The sequence below is a fragment of the Conger conger genome, chromosome 5 (genome assembly GCF_963514075.1).
Source record: "Conger conger chromosome 5, fConCon1.1, whole genome shotgun sequence".
Classification (NCBI taxonomy): Eukaryota; Metazoa; Chordata; class Actinopteri; order Anguilliformes; family Congridae; genus Conger; species Conger conger.
Window position 1 is genome coordinate 13,848,209 of NC_083764.1, and position 17,838 is coordinate 13,866,046.

General features: G+C 40.2%; 1 protein-coding gene across 1 annotated transcript; it reads right to left on the reverse strand.

Annotated features, from left to right (window-relative positions):
• Positions 1 to 7,466: 7,466 nt before the first annotated feature.
• On the reverse strand, positions 7,467 to 14,901 carry tmem200a (transmembrane protein 200A). The gene is made up of 2 exons (XM_061243336.1): positions 14,135 to 14,901; positions 7,467 to 9,504 (listed from the first exon to the last, which is right to left on the reverse strand). The coding sequence occupies exon 2, from the start codon at positions 9,482 to 9,484 to the stop codon at positions 8,006 to 8,008; it is 1,479 nt and encodes a 492-aa protein (XP_061099320.1). The 5' UTR covers positions 9,485 to 9,504; positions 14,135 to 14,901; the 3' UTR covers positions 7,467 to 8,005.
• Between the last annotated feature and the right edge of the window lie 2,937 nt (positions 14,902 to 17,838).

Below are 17,838 nucleotides of genomic sequence, written 5' to 3' on the forward strand. Positions count from 1 at the left end.
CTCCATGATTTGCCCTTGATGATGAAAGGAGGCAGTCCTATATTATTCTCAAATTACACCAATTAGGGCAATCAGCAGCTGGAAAGGACTGAATCAAATATAGACATCTCTCCCTGTGTGCATTTAATGATATCTTCCGTATGGCAATGTTCCAGATGTGCATTTTCCTGTATCCAGATAGCTATAGATAAATTTGAAGATTTGGAAGATGTGAATAACATCTGTCAGGGTAATTTTCACACATCTAACCTGTATGCAGGTTATTCCCAATGTGAAAACTAAAGATGTTTATTTTATATGTTTACCATTCAAGTGATTATTACAGTGAAACTAAACCAAAAGAAAAAAAATACTTTATTCAGCTTCACATTTCCATATTACACTGCATTTACCATTATGGAAACTTATGTTTATATTATACTAGTACCAACAGTATCTGCTTCTCATGAAAATGGCGAATAATTGTAATTGTAATGTATGTTCTCTAAAGGACTGGTACACCCACACAGTGGGGAAGTGTTGAGCTATATGTAAGGAACAGATGAGTTGTTATTATTAATTTAGCAATTACTGGTGTTATTTGGGAGGCACGGATGGTGCAGTGGGTAGCACTGCCACCTCACAGCAAGGAGGTCCTGGGTTCGAATCCCTGGTGGCCGGGGCCTCTCTGTGCGGACTTTGCATTTTCTCCCCGTGTCTGCGTGGTTTCCTCCGGTTACTCCGGTTTCCTCCCACAGTCCAAAGACATGCAGGTTAGACTGATTGGAGAGTCTAAATTGCCCATAGGTATGAGCGTGTGAGTGAATGGTGTGTGTGCCCTGCGATGGACTGGCGATCTGTCCAGGGTGTATTCCTGCCTTTCGCCCAATGTATGCTGGGATAGGCTCCAGCCCCCCTGCAACCCTGTTCAGGATAAGCGGGTTAAGATAATGGATGGATGGATGGATGGTGTTATTTGCCTTTTAATAATGAGCAGGGACATTGTTCATTGGTTCAATTTGCACACATATTTCTATTATTCTATTATTATTTCTATTATTGACCACAGCAGACATTCACAATACATTCCACAACCTGAATATAATGTATTATTGATTCTCAAATGTCTGTATATCATGTTGTTCTTTTCATATTGGAAATAAAACTCTTTAAACCTCCTTAAATCAATACTTGAACGAATTCCTTCTGGAATCTCATTATAAACCTGATATAATAGTCTTCAAGATGGGTTTTCCAGGTATGGTTAGATATGAAGGAAACAATAACAATTAATCCTCCTAAAAAAAAATCTGAACTAAACATGTGCCACAACGGAGGCTATTAGGTCAACAGAAAAGACCACGGTAAGAATTGGTGTCAAAACATTCGGAGAAGAGCGGTTTCTTTAATGAAGGAGAGGAACAGATAGACATAAAAGACAGACCGGGGAGAGGAGTGCTGTCATAGAGAGATGCCCTCTCTACCCTTCAGTTGTTCCCCAGGTTGCCTCCCCCACCCTCAAAATGAGGAAGGAAATGTTTAATTGGGTTATTAAGGAGGATTGCTGGTGTCAGGGCATGTTTCCCACGAGGTGGACTGCGTGGGTGGATGATGCCAAATGCTGGAGGAAATTGAAGAAGGGGGTTTTGGTTTAAGCGTAGGGGGGCTGTGTGATTTTACTCAGCCGATCACAGAATAAATGTTGTATCCAGTGGTCAATGTACTTTTCCAGTGGAAATGGTTGTGGTTAAGAGTGCATCGGTTTTGAAGCCAGTGATAATTGATAATTTACAAAGAAAATTTAGTTTCTTTTAAAAATCATATATAAACACAACAATTTAATCCAATTATCTAAATGTTCAATCTAGTATATCATTTGAACATATACACTATCTGTAGCACAGTCTGATATTCTGCAATGAAATCAGAAAATGAAAGGTACAATGGGAAGATTTTTGTGTTTAAACATTGTTAACGCCATCCTGTCATTGAAAAAGGCTCACTGATATGTTGACTCACCCTCTGCCTGTGTAATAGTCCTTAAAGGTAGAAGAGGTAAGATCTTTGTATAAAAACATTGTTACAAGGCCATTGTAAATCCCTTCCTATGATTGAGAAAGGCTCACTGACATGTTGACTCACCCTCTGCCTGTGTTTATAGTCCTTAAATTCAGGCTTCAAAATATTCAGTTGATGGCCCGACAATCTGTACCAAAACATTGTATAACTGTACAATAATTTCAGCTCATTGGTTGAAAATTGGTTATAATTGCCACAGCCGATGGCATTTCAACGTCAGCACGTTCACAGAGAAGGGGAGGGATAAACAGTGTTGTGGTTTGAAGGTGTTTGCTGCTGCAATTCCTCTCTTGACCTTTAGAAGTCCGAAATTACCTATTGTACCTTTAAGAATGTTGGATACGTCTCTATATTTCTTTCTCACCATATTCTCTCTTCACTGCTATTATGTAGCGTATTAATGAAAGGTCAAAGTACAATTGGTGAGGGGTGATTTTTCTATGAGTGTTGTACAGTATAGGTATATTACCTACAGAATGAGATGCAATTATTATTATTTTTCACACTGCTGTACATGCCCTCATCTCTTTTTCCCCTCATTATTAAAAATCAAAGAAAGGAAATCCATTTGAGCCTGTTAGAAAGGCTGAGATATGGTTTTCCTGAGTGGCCATATTGAGATACTAATGGCTGGTGTCTGAATCAGCTTCATTAATGTGCCAGAAGCTCTCCTCCATTACTCCTTCTTACCAGTAGTCAGGATCATTTAATTTCCCATGAGACTTTGAGGAAATACCAGTGTCTTCTACCTGAGTGAGCTGGTGAGGAAATGAGTCTATTTTCCCTGTACACCATGGAGGTGAGGACCACAGATGGTTTCAGTTGTTCTTGTTGCTGTATCTTTTTTTCTTTTTTTAAATTTAGTGACATTGTGTCACTTTCATATTATCATTTAGAATGGCTATGATGCACTGCTACACACAGCAGATACAGATTAAGTGATACATTGTGGTCAGAATATTAAACGCTTTTATACCTGGGGATGTATTAGCAATTCAAATTCAAATTAAAAGCTGTTTCAGCTTTTAGGTCTTGCAAAAATATGGCTAAGTTATGAATATCCTATTTCAAATACTGTGTGTTGCACGCACTTTTATGTTATGGTAATCTTGTGTCAGTGCACACACTGTGTTTTTATTCAGGCCCAACATAGAGTTGTAAAAAAAATGTTTTACAGCTCTAAGAAGCATGACGCTTCCTTGTAAACAACATTTGTTTACACAATCATGCTGTTTGCTGAGTTTTCTAATTATTGTTGACAAAGATTTCCTCTCATTTCTAGACTAGAAAGACTTCCTGAGAGAATGAATAAATCCACAGCAATCACCAGCAAAAAAAATTCTGACGCACTGCTCTGATCCGTTTATTGCTGATACCAGATGCCTCAGTCCCGTAGTAGCCAATTGTGGGTTTGTAAATGCACAATAAGCACATCTTTTCAGCAGGAATTAACAGCTGAGCTGCAACTTTATGATTCCTATTGCTATGAAATACCACAGGACAGGAGGCCAGGCATCTAAGTGTAAAGCCAATGTCTGATACATGATTTACACCACCGTCACTGAATGATGACTGTCTCATATTTATCATTGCGCGGTCCCTTGCAGTGCTTGCATTTTAAGTGATCTGAGAGTGATTTAAAAGGCAGAAGAGAGCTTTCACAATAGCTGTGGATATTTGACCTTGGAAATATTGGCATATGCTCATCTACCCCTCGTCTTGACTAAACCAGCAAGGTAATATCACCTACGGCACTAAGACTTGGAATATGAATGAGATGCCTCCGCTCTTCTCATAATTTAAACATTCATGCCCATTGTTAATTTATTATTTTGACATTTTTCTAATCACTGTGAAGTACATTCTGTGATAAAGGTTCATAACAAGTTCTAAAAGACAGATTATATTCTCAGCAGTGAATTGAAGTATTTAGCCATATAACAGACTTCATGCCCTGGCTATAAATCATTAATAGTCTGGGTTTGACCTGCCTATGCATTAAATGAGTAGAGGAGCCTATGCAACTAAGCTTTTATATAACATGTTTTCAGGTCACAGAGCTGAGCTGTGATGGCATTTGACAAATGGTAGAAGGATATGCATACATCTTGCTAGGTCTTAAAAATACCTATGGACTGTATATGTGTTTGAGGGCCTCAGTTATGGTTGGGGAATTAGAACATATTGTTAACTTCAACCACTAGGGGCGGATGTTCTGATTTCGGAACACAGAGGCCGATTTCAGTGGTCAGAACATTCAGTTACCTGTCATTGAATTAGTGTGAGACCAGGCTCGATACGTCATATACAGTATGTATAGTCGGGTACCATGGGCAGCTTGTTTGGAGCTGTCTGTGCAATGCACTGGGTGAAAATGGTCATTATCCAGAGATATCTCCACTGACACGTTTTTTTTTTTTAAATACACACTATTTCTAAGGCAGAATAATTTGTTTTGACTCTCTGACGTATTCAATATCCAGCAATACCAAAAAATATTTTGCTCATGTGTAAATATACTGGATCCTGGCTGAAGTATATCTTGATTTTTTAACAATTCATACAATGTAAAAAGCTATCTTGACCTCTCTTGAGATGTCTGTGTCTTTGGACACCCAGGGAGTCCAGATACGTAACTGCAAGGACAAAATCATATTATAAGATGATTAATGCATAGAATCATACACTCACCAAGAACTTTATTTTTTACTTTATTACACCTACTTATTCATGCGATTATCTAATCAGCCAATTGTGTGGCAGCAGTGCAATGCATACAATCATGTAGATAATGCAGAGCTTCAGTTAATGTTCACATCAACCATAAGAATGGGGAACAATGCGATCTAAGTGACTTTGACTGCGGTTGTTGGTGGCAGACAGGGTGTTTTGAGTTTGCAAAGAATGGTGCAAAGAAACACAAAAAAAATCCAGTGAGCAGCAGTTCTGCAGACAGAAATGCCTTGTCAATGAGAGACAGAGGAAAATGGCCAGACTGGTCAAAGCTGACAGGAAGGTGACAGTAATGCAAATAACCACACATTACGTATGCATAAGAGCATCTCTGAACACACAACACATCATAACTACAAGTGGCTACAGCAGTAGAAGTCTAAAAAATAAGTCTACTAAATACCTAATAAAGAGCTCAGTGAGTATATGCAGCCTAAATAATAGACCATTCATATTCACCAAGCTGTGACTGAAAATGCTTTTAATACATTTGCCATTATGGACCCAACCACTGATGCTAACCCAACTCATCAAATGCATTGTTTATAACCACATTAACCATTGTGAACATACTGTTTAATTGTTTTCCACATCCACTTTATCATCACCATGTACACATTTCATTCTTATTAAAAAAACCCAATAAATAAATAAAAACCGTGCAATACCATCCACCACCATAGAATACTTGTGAATCCAGCTCTATTACCTATTAAGCTTTAGCGATAATAGACCACCTGCTCCCCTTATGTCTCCCAGGCAACCGAGTCCCTGCAGGGGTTGGTTCTGACATCACACGGGTGAGAAACAAGCAGTGCTTCCGCTGCTCCAGGATACAGAGGTGTTCAGACGTTTGCTTGAACTTGTGTTGGAAAAACAAGTCAGTAATGAGCTTTGATCTTTCTCCCAGATGATTATTTTCCTCTGGAGGACCAGGCCTAGAGTGTCTTGCACCCAAGGCACCTGTCAACCCTAAACAATTAACCCAGCCAAAAAAGAAAATTCAATTAACTCAAACCACAATCAGCCAATTTGTTTCGTCTGTGTGGAAACTGCAGAGCACCATACTCCATTGCTCATTATTGCATAAATGTCTTGAAGTATGTTTCAGATTTTACACATCTGTTCCATTCGGAATGTAAATGTGCCTGGTTTTGCTGGAAGAATTGAACAGATTCATGCTTAGTACTTGGATTTGCGCAATTTGCCATTCTAACTGCCCCTTTCATTGTGAGAAGGAGAAAGAGGCGATCTGTCAACACCTTCCATGATAATTCCACATGTATCCCATGAGAATATGTACTGTGAAAATGGGATTCTTTACAGATATTAGGGAGACATCAAAGTGGAAACATAATTTATTTTGCATCACTGTCTGGAAGAGGAATAAGCTACGGAATCTGAGCTTATAATTTGGCGTGGCCTTCTCATAGGCTATGGAAACTGTGACCAGGAAGCAAAGTAAGATGATGAAACAGCAAAGTAAACTCAGCATTGTTAAGTATAATTGTGGTCTGTAGCGGCCTGTAGCGTCGTGGTTAAGGTAAATGACTGGGACCCGCAAGGGTGGTGGTTCTAATCCCAGTGTAGCCACAATAAGATCCACACAGCCGTTGGGCCCTTGAGCAAGGCCCTTAACCCTTGCTCCAGGGGAGGATTGTCTCCTGCTTAGTCTAATCAACTGTATTGGATAAGAGCGTCTGCTAAATGCCAATAATGTAATGTAATGTAATGGTCTGTCTGGACAGGTTGTCATTTCAACAGGACCAGGAATTGAACATTCATTTCAGATAGCTTTCATGTGACATCCTTCACTTCATTTGCAAGGTGTCATCATCACTCATTTGCTCACTTCAGTAGTAATCGTACAAGCACTCCTCCTACACAACACTCGGAGGCTTTCTCATCAATGCTGCGATAAGGCCAATCCACTCTGCCACTGAGCACATTCACTCATCATTTTTTTAAAACTGCATTAATAAAGGAGTGCAGACAATACAAACGCAGCCTTTTAGCGAAGTCCATTTGCAAACTTTCAGGATGGACCTGCTGCTATCTGAAATATCTGTATGCAGGTACAAATTTTCCACCGAGCTGTTTACTGGGTTGTGGATAGTCATGGGATACCTGAGAATGCAATCCAGATTTGAAATATGCAGGCTATTGAAACCAGTAAGTGGAAAATCTTTGTATCGCTCCATATGAATCCACCCTCATAGAAGAATAGAGACCGGGATCTGGCAGCATTTAGCTGTATAATCCCAAAGCACCCACTGTTAAATATAGGAATGTTCTTCACTTCCTACATCCTTTCCAGAGGGTTATTTATTGTACCATAGTTTTGTTGCTGAATTGGATACAGAATAATGGGAAAACGAATACATTGGATTTCGCCCAAATTTCAGGGTAATTTGATATACAGAGTCTCAGCTGGCTGGCAGCGAGATTATGTCATGCAAGGAAGTGAACATCTGGCAAATATCCAAACACAGAAATGGGGAAAAATGAAAGTGTTTTAATTACTGAGCCAAGGGATATGATTTAAATTACCAATAAACCGACAGCTACTGCGATTCCTTTATTTCATTTTATGGCTGTCCTACATTTTAGTTGTGATTTAATGTTTTTGTTTTCCTGAAAAATAAATGGTTTAAAAGACAGCATGCGAGGCAGTATAACCATTTGAAAAGACTGCTTTATTCCACCATGTGAAACATGTACATTATACAGTAATGCTGCCCCGCCGCATTTTCCAAAAATAGTGTGTTAAGAACAATAAAATTTGAACGCTCCATAACAAAATAGCTAGCCAACTCTGGTACAATACACAGACTGATTATTGAGAAACGAAACTTCATGTCTCAACACTGCACAAATGATTGAAACATACAGTAACAAATCAATTCACAAGGTTTTTATGATGTTTTTTTGTTGACATTTTCCATTTCAACTTCACTTAGACATTAATATTCTAGGTTTCAGCCTCAATTTAAATAGGATTACATGATGTAAGTGTCTCATACATATTTAACCTCATTTAATCGTAGATACACCTTAAACTGTTACTGCTATGTTTCAAATTAACTGTGATGTCAGATTGGCAATGAAGATTGTCAGTTATAGCCTACTACAGATTTTAATTAGTCACATTTTCTTCGGTGCGAACAGAAATGTTATTTTCCACACAAATAGTGAATCGGCAATTGTGTGTGGCTTAGAACCTGGTTTCTGAGGTACCTCTTTTCAAACTGTTGCTCATGAACTCATCATGTTCAAAGCTCAGGTTGTTATGAGACCTGGAGATCATGAGCAGTTTCTCTTTCTTGGTGTAATCCCGCTTGCCAGAGTTCTGGGGCACCAGCAGCCTGTCCATGGGGTCCTCCTTGTTTTCCAGCCTCATGTACCCCTTGCTGTTGCTCCGATCCAGCCTCGGCCAGCTCGGGTGCTTCCTCTGTTCTGGCTGGACCGTCAGCGTTGTCGACCCTCGCTCCAGATCCAGAGACTTGGAGTGGACGGAGAGCATGTGAAGGGAGCTGTTGGAGCCAAAATCCTTTCGGGCGGCACCAGGAGAGAGGTACCTCTCGCTGGCAGAGCCAGGAGACAGAGTTACCCTCGAGGACATCGAAGGGGAGTCTGTGTCGGAATTGCTTCGAAGGAACATCATGTTTGGGGATTTGGACGTTTTGGATATGTCTGGCGACGGGACGGCCAGAGACTCCACGGACGGAAGCCCGGACCGGTCCCTCCTGAGCTCTGAGTCCTCGGTGATGCTGTCGATGTCTGGCTCATCGATCACGCAGTTGTTGAGCTTAATCACTGGCAGGGTGAAGGCGCTGATGGAGGATGAGACGATGGACCTGGTCTGGCACCTCTTGGAAGGGTTGCCCCTGTCTTCCCGGTGCTTGCCACCGTCCGGGTGCAGACCGAAGATGGAGTCCGACCTCTCCCTGTAGTTGGGGAGCAGGAGGCCGGAGCCTCCCTTGGCCTCGTTCAGCAGGCCCTCCTCGTCGTCTGTGGAGCTAGCCCTTCGGGATGTTCGCAGATCGTTCCTCATCCCAGAGAACGTCAGCAGGGTGTTGGCTGCCAGCTTGCAGGCACTCTGGTTCTCATAGGTCCGTACCTCGTGCTCCCCGTAAAGGCCGGAGCAGGCCCCGTTCATGTAGCGGTGCTCCTTCATCCTCAGACTATGGATGTCAATGACGGTGGAGTACATGTCCCTCATGTGGATGACTTTGGTCTCCCTGTCCCTGTTCTCGTGGAGGATGGCGTTGGCGCAGATGAAGATGAAGATCCCGATGCCCATGGTGAAGGGCCCCAGCATCTTCATCTTCTTCGAGTGCTGCTCGAAGAACTGCGTCACCATTCCGCTGAGGTCACGGCCCGCCTGGGTGTCGTTGGCGGACAACTTGGCTTCGACCACTAGGAGGGGCTCCTTGTGCGGCCAGTAGCCGAAGACGGCCATGGCGATGCCAATCATCAGTATCAGCACACCCAGGATGAGGAAAAAGCCGGAGGGGGAGTAGAAGCGGATCTTGCCCCTGACCACCACCACGTCAGAGCGGGGCTTGCGCTTGGTCTGCTTCTTCTCCTGCTGGCCGCCGGGCGTCTGCATGGGTAGGTGGTGTTGGGACCTCGCCGAGTCCTGCCTCTTCAGAGCCGCCAGGCCTGTGATTACACCCCCGGTCGCAATCATCTCCGATGCCCTGAACCGTGCTGCAGGAAAGACAACAGATATTAACGTAACAATGCATCTGTTTTCCTGACAGGCTGTTTCCTCGTCTCTCGCACGCACTCCTTCTTGACTGAACGACACATAACTGAGTTAGACCTGGGGGGCCTCACTGCTCACACGCACTCCTTGTTGACTGAAGTGAAGGACACATAACTCAATTAGTCCTGGAGGGGCTCAATCAGGTTTTAAAAGCAAAATTCAGTTAGCAGTTGTCATGCTGACAGATTCCGCAAGAAATTAGCCATTGACCCCTATAATAACATTAATTTAACAGGCACAACCACATTTTCAGAGACATTCTTAATAAAATATTACAAACTCAGTTTTGCTTTTTCATTTAAAAAGGGGTAAATGGTTTTAAATGGTTTTAAAAATGAAACCGGACAGAAACTGCACATATTTCACCAGATGAATCAAGAGCACTGGTTAAATAAATCCTCACAGCTCTCTCCCACTCTTTCTATCATTTCACTTCCTGTCAAATTGTATTAAAAAGCCAAGTAGTCGGAGCCAACTATACAGTCATAAGGGATGTACAGTAAATAAAACAGGGGTAGTGGCTCAGGAAGCTACTTGCTCACATGGCACTGTCTAAATCTGTGGGTAAATTCAGCTGGAAACGGCTCATTATGCTAATGGTCAACAAGAGAACAGTGGGTGGTCCATCCCCTCAGATTCAGAGACATCCTATTGTACTTCAGGGGACCAGTGATGTAACTAATGCTTACAACACATATTTCAGTGTGTATGAATACAGAATGATCCACCAAAGGAGGTTCAAAGAAGTGAAGCATCACACCAGCAATCTAATAAAATCAGAACATGCCTGTGATTAACTCTTCTGGGCACAGTTGCATCCATCCAGAGTCCATCATTACTTTCTTGAGGTACTTGTGTGTGTACCTGTCTGCATGTGTGGGAGGCTGTATTTTGTATGCGCACTGGATCGAAGACGCTATTTGATGATGTTGAGCACAGCAGGAACAAAGCTCTCCAAAGGAGATGACGTCATGGCATGACGGTTGTGAGCTCAAGGATGTTTGTTCCAGGAATCCCCATTGGGATCTGGGTCAATTTCATCTTCACAGAACCTCACAGATTTTCTATAATGTGCACACTGTACATATTCTCACCATCCCACGTGAAAAGTGACCTTCAAAATGGATAAAGCCAGTGAGTAAAGTAGACTTATTGATAGTGATGGATTATCTGGCACCCCTGAGTTTTTTGTCTCTCCTTTTGTTGGAGTGGACATGGGCGTTGAACCCTTTTGATGTTGACGTTATCTAAAGTTCATTAAATACCATAACCGGGAAGAGGACAAATGGTGGAAACTAAAAATGGAGGCTTGGCTGTGTCAATATAAGGAGAACTGTCTCACTTCCATTGGTGCTGATTGTGCTTGCATTTTTGAGACATACAAAATTCATAGCAAAGTTTTTTTTATATATGTTCATTGAAGTATTTATGCATATTGTCACTTTAATGGTTTAAAATAAAGAATGTCAAAGACATCAATATAGAAATGGACAAATGTGAGGATGGCAGGGGTTGCAAGACAGATGAAAAAATGTTGAAGTAATAGTAGTGTAGTGATTCAAGTAGTAATTTCTTAAAATTAATAAAGCATTAAAACAATAAAGCATGTTAAAATAAAGATGAATACTATAGGATACTACAGGATAACCATTTTAAATCATTTGACTACTATTTCATGCTCTGTGATGTGAACATAAAGCCTCAGTTTGACAGTTGCTTTCCATTTGAAGTGTAGACTTTGTATGCTGAGCAACAACTCGTCGTTAATCATATGCATGAGATCAATTGCTCCATATAGACTCCTTTTGTTATCAGACATTGCAGTAGATACTCCTGCCATTATTTGAAATCATGCATGTTTTTTATCATTTGAAATCCCATTATGCGAAAATATGAGAAAGAAATTGCTGTCATTCCACACAAATAATTATATATTTTCTTCTATGATTAAAGAGCTTCTCCAGCAGTGTGTCTATGTGTTAAATCTCACACAGCAGTGATATAGTATTTAAGATAATGGCCTCATGCATCGCATTAAGCGAATCCAATAGTGCTGTTGTTTTCTACTCAACCGCAGCAGGGGTTCCCAAAAGGGGGAAATCGTGGAGCAGACTGATCCACAGCGTGACCGTGGTGTTTACTTTGCAATCTGAAGTCCTGTATTTTCGCATACATGCCAAATTGACCTGAAAGTATTAGCTGATGAAACACATTTTGTACAAGCTGGGCTTAAGATGCCTGATGAAACTCCATGGATACACATGGTCTGTTCCTATAGTAACCGAGATACAGAGACAAATCTGCCAGTATGAAATATAAAAGTACAAACCGCCTTAGTATGAGTGCTGCAGTCCATTGTCTTGACTGACATGACAGAAGACATAAAATATAGATGGAACTATCATGTTGTGTGTGTGAGTGTCTGGTTTTTTACTAAGCCGTATTTTCACTGCACCTCCAGCTCTAACTTACAGTAGTAGCCTAGTTGCTGAGCCAGCCCTGTGTTTCCTGTATGACATTAGTTGAATTATTGCATTATCTCCAACAAACTGGTTCCCCCCAGTTTCTCCAAAAAGGGTGAAGTATTTCTATACATTATTCATGTTAGACAGTTAATATACATTGTTCATTGAGAAACATCTAAGCTAATAAAATATTATAAAATAATATATTTTCATTTCCTGATTTGATTGTGAAATAATATCAGGCGAAAAGCTCCATATCAGCCTAAATCCTTATGGATAGTGAAGCAATGTGTAATTATTACATTGAAGGAAGAAGGTGATTCATCAGCAAATTACCTACTACTGTAGCTATTTGACTCATTAAGCAGAAATATCTGTTACACCATGATTGGATTTTCTAGTTCTAGGAAAACAACATAAAGAATTTATTTTCATAATTGGTAAATATTATTGAAGTAAATCTGTACATTTTTCACTGGAGGGAGATCAGAGGTTATGAAGATGACAGCGCACACACACACACAGTCAGAGCTGAAGAAGTAGTGTTTCTTTAATGTCTCCAGTTCCAACTACTGCGTCTGTGTTCCTGCCGAATATCTGTTAATCTCGTTTGGACTTAATGAGGCAGTGGATCTGGTCTCATTACATTCTGAAAAACTGGTGCCGGATAGAAGAATGAAATAATTAGCAAGGCAAAGACAAAAAATAACTTCTGTATCAGAGTGCCTGCTGTATGGGATGACTCCACTTGGTCCCTGAAGTTCTGTTTTCCCAGTTCCCTAGTGGCATACACTTTTTGGGGGGATGGGACTACAATAAGGCCACAATAACTACACTGAACAGAGTGTTCCCAAGCCTGGGAAGGAAGTGATCACAGACTCCTCCTGGAGACTGCTGGGGGAGTTGGTAACAATCTGGGCATTGCTCTGGGAGGTAAGGGGGAGAGGTACACTCCCCGCAAATTGAACACCTTATCAGCATTCTTCCGTTTTCATAAACCATTTTATTACCATTTAATTGCAACTATAAATTGATGTGCAACGACTGGATCTGTATTTTAGGATTTCTTCACTAATCCATCACTAAGTACCAATTTGTTGAGGCATGCTGTAAGAAGTTTCAAAAGCACATTAAAAACAGCACCAGTATAAAATATGGAACTAGTTCTGTAACTTTTCATTCGTTATTAGAGTTCAATTACACACTGTTATTATTGGCTGTATATGGTCTTCTTTCAAGATGTACAAAAACATCCATTGGGGGTATTCCTCCAAAATCTGGTTGATGATTACGCGTTCTTAAAAAATAAAGAAATCAAAAGATGGTTTCTGCTCACCTGATGAATCGTGACATAAGTTCTTATCAATGAGACTAGAGCACACATAGTACTTCAGTCTAAAAGTGAATCTCCCCGAGGTACAATAAGTGGCATTGTACTGTAGGGCACGTGTGCGCTGACAGTGATTTGACGACGTACTGAGTAGGTTGAACCCACAAAAGCGATCTATTGTGCTGCTATGCACAATAGACAAAAACTCATAACATATGTTGAGAAATGTGTCACCTACATTGTTATGGCAGCTATTAGACATCATGTATCCAAACTTGTTGTGGGGTACTTCACGTCTAAGAATTCCAGGACCGCGTAAAGTGACCATATTTGACAGTAATAAGCAGAGACGATACGTTTCATGAGCATATTTATGAAACGTCGAAAAGAATATCCTATTTAATTAATGATTAACCATTTTATCTTTGTCCTGAAGTGCGCGCAATAGAGATCTTCGCGTATGATTGCTAGCCATACTCTTAATGGCCATAAGATAAGAAATATGTTAATGTCAGAATAGACAGCTAGAAACGTCAATGAACAAAGTGAATTAAGAAAAAACACAAGGTAACTTCGAACGTGAAGTTTGGAGAGCTGTTTCAAGAGAGTTCCTGTAATATTTCGATAAAATGTGTTTTTCCCTTATGCCAGTGTCCATTTATATAAATTGAAAACTTATCAAGCATTTGTTCTTATTGAAATAAATAGAATATTGTTATATCAAGGGTGAAAATAACGGTTAACGACGGTATATTAATTTTCAATGTATAGACTCACCTGTTTATGAAACGGCTTCTTAGTGTTCCATTGTTATTTGACCATTACGCGGTGAAATGCTTGGCGCAAACCAGTTTTTTCAGTTCTGCAGATCGCAATGCCATGCGTATTTGTATTCCCCATTTAGTTTAACGTGCTCTTTCTCAGAGACGAACCTTAATGGCATGGTGAAAAAGAACCAACTTCCGTGGTTATGGACTCTCTCTTGATTCTTTCGCTCCATCTCGGAAAGGCGCCTCTACATTGTAAGTGCAAATACTAGCCATCCGGGTGCAGAATATGTACAGTGCATTGTTAGTTATTTCAGTTACTTCATCAAATGTCTCCACGTTCTTTCACCTCGGTCCCCAATAGGTATACCTCCAAGGAAAGAGATGCCAAAAGATAGCCGTTTCATTTCTCCTCCACAACCAACAATGAAACAAGTTTCAAATGTTGGTCAGTTATTCTTTGGATTCAGGCAATGGAATTATTAAATCTTTCATATTTACTCAGTACAATCCGTGCGTGTGTTGGATTATACCTCAAGAGCAAGGGTCCACTTTTGTCCACTTTTAAATGAGCTTTAGTTATAATGTTATTTTTCAACACAGAACCAAACCATTGGTAAGTGCGCTGTACAGTTTCCTTCCCAGTTAGAACGGTATGTATAATCCACTGAGACTGAAATCCGATGTGGTCTTTCTTTTTAGATTGATGATGCCTATCCTTTCCATTCCCACGGAGCGACAGAGATGTCTGCAAGCAGATTGCTGGTGAAAAATACGCTCCCTCTACTTCAGCGCAAAGCATTATCAGAAAGGGAAGCCTGGCAAGATTTGTACTCTCACGTGACGCTTCACTATAAATGACGCACAATGAACCAAGAAAAAATGGCTAATTTAAATGTATGAACCGCGAGCTTAAGGCCTCGGAGTATTAGCTTAATTATATTCAATAGTTTCACAACAACACATTAAATGAAAACGCTGAATGCGTTAACAGCGTTATATATTCTAATTCGCTCTAAATCCAAAGATATGACTGGATTTTTCAATATTCCCAGTTTAGTATGAACTAAATTATCGTGCATTTAGATTCCTTAAACTGTAAAAAGAATAAAGGCATTATGATGTAAAACAGATTTATAATAATCAAAGGCACGGCATCACATGACCCAAGATCCATTTTATAAATGGTTCTCTCAAGGGGTGTGCATCATGTACGTAAATCACAGTTTATGTCTGCACAGCACATGTTCCACGTTTACCATTACTTTAATCATGCGGCAGTGAAAAAAAGAAAAAAGGGAAGAAGAAAGCTTCCACAGTGATTCTTCTGACAGACAGTACATTCTGACCAACACTTTGCCTTGGCAGCATGACATGAAAGCGATCACAGATACTTGTGAAGACAACATGCTTGGTTGCAGTTGCCCCCTACTAAAGAGTTAACCGACAGCAAGAGATCCATATCTAAAGCCTTGCAGATGTTTGAGTCTCTGCAATTTCCTGTGTTTATACAACACATATCTGCCTCAAATTTGTAAAAAGGCAAAGTCTTCGCAGTGGGTATTCTGGGCACGAAATGATTCCTTTTATGACTTCTCCAAAGCCCTGGTTTGCAAGTTAGAGATGTGTTTTTTTTATCTAATCCAACATGGATTATGAAAAATACTTTTAGTATCATGCTGGTAAGATTCAAGGGACTGGAGGGTTGAAATCTGAAACGGTTGATCTTTCCCCTTCCCTGTATCCCATCTCCTTGCTTCTGCTTAGGAATCCCTGTGTGGTTCCTCTTTGGGTTGCTTTGTGCATCTGATTGGACGGTGGCACGAGAGGGGGCGTGCTGCATACAATGTATTTCTATTGTTTTTGGCATATTACAAGCTAAGTTGGGTCGAACTCATCTCTGAAAGTTCAGTTTTACCATTGTTCCCTTGTTCCCAAAAGATGAGACTTAATCGTAAAACCTGTTGTAGGATTCATAGTTGGTTGTTGATTGTAAATTTGTAAAAAAAAATATGTACATTTTACGCCTCTCTGCAGTAGACACATATCGTTGAAAGTGAAATTAAAATGTAATAAAATGGGTCTGTTGCTGTGGCTGCAGTGGAACTTGTTTTATCATAGTCTGGATCATTCTGAATGGTATTACATGAACTGTGTTCAGTGATATTTAATTGAATGGATGATTATGAATCTCTAAGTACTATAAAACTGCATGCTGTTTTGGGAGGTTTCCAGATCAAATTCAAATTTGTGAAATTAATACTGAATGTTTTCCTGCTTTCAGCTATTGTAATAGTATGCTGAAGAAAATGCAGAACTGCATTAAGTATACAGTGCAGGAGAGTCTCAGGACATTCCAGCAGTTCTCTGTATTGAAACAATCTGTGAACAATCTCATACCAAAGGCTTTTCGGTGCAATGGGGATTTCTTTCTTGGCTCAAATACGCCTACATATCCAGGATAAGGATGTTTAAACAAACAAGTTACTAATATAAAAACAAAACTGAATGTGTATCCATGTACTACTGGTGTTGGAATAGGGCTTACAGTGCACCTCCTGAGAAAAGATAGATTCCCCTAAGTGAAAATAATGTGTGAGATTCATTGGAATTACATTTACTTTTCTATAAAATTGGTACATTTATTTGGTAAATTCAGAAAGAAAAGCCAACCCAGTGTACATTCAAACATTCCTCAATAAACCCAACCAGGCATTTCTAGAATTAAGCACTTTCTCCTCTATTGTACACTTTAGTGATGCGCACTTGTCAAAATCGGCATCACTCCGTAAGATTATGCTGTATATACAAAGTAGCATAATCGCAACATAATATTTCAACACAGCATGAGTGATTTTTCTTGGCACAAATTAACCAGTATCCATTCATTTCTTATTCCTCAGCATTATGAAAGCATGCTTGTACACATCATTAATTTATAAAACATTACTTTTATTTCATTCCAAACATATCTTGTCCCAGAGGAGCAGGCAGAAATGAATTGCCAATGCATTTTATTGTCGAGCACGGAAAGGGTTGTGAAACTTCAGATATGTTTACACCCATGCGTAAACACCTTCTCATCAAGAAATGCTAGGTGTCAAGCAAAGGCAAGTGAAGCCTCTAGCATTTCACTTAATGACTCTGGTGGATGCTTTCTTGGCCTTTCAATCTTATAGAACCGTGGGAAATGTTTAATAAACACAGATAATGCATACATCTGAAAGATATAAGGCCAGAGGCAACACAATACCTCAGCTGAAGTTATTACTCTAAGGCCTTTCAGGTTGTTGAATGCAGTTAAGCCAGGTTTATTGCTTAAGCACATTTACAATGTTTACCATCTACCAAAGTGCTGTACAAAGAAAAATACACAGGTGAGCAAGACCGAGGATGAAAACAATACATTCAAAAACGAAAAAAATGATACAGATGAAAATAGACAAATTCTTCAGATGGGAGATAGTCACTCCGCTGGAATGATTCTAGATCATTCCAAATGTTTTTGATTGCTCAATTTCTTTCATTTTTGAAGCACATTTTTCTGCCCAGTTTGGAAAAGGCATTTCAAGTCCCTGCTTTGCAACCTGCTCCACACGCAAGCGTATGCTCTCACCCGGTCCTCCCTTATCTCTGAGCCAGTGATTACTTTCGCCACTGCAGGCCACACAGCGGTACAGAAGAGTTAATGCTGACCACAGAAGTGTACAGGCT

Excerpts from the sequence above, each read along its gene's own strand:
- tmem200a (XM_061243336.1), bottom strand. The coding sequence starts at position 9,484 with ATGATTGCGACCGGGGGTGTAATCACAGGCCTGGCGGCTCTGAAGAGG.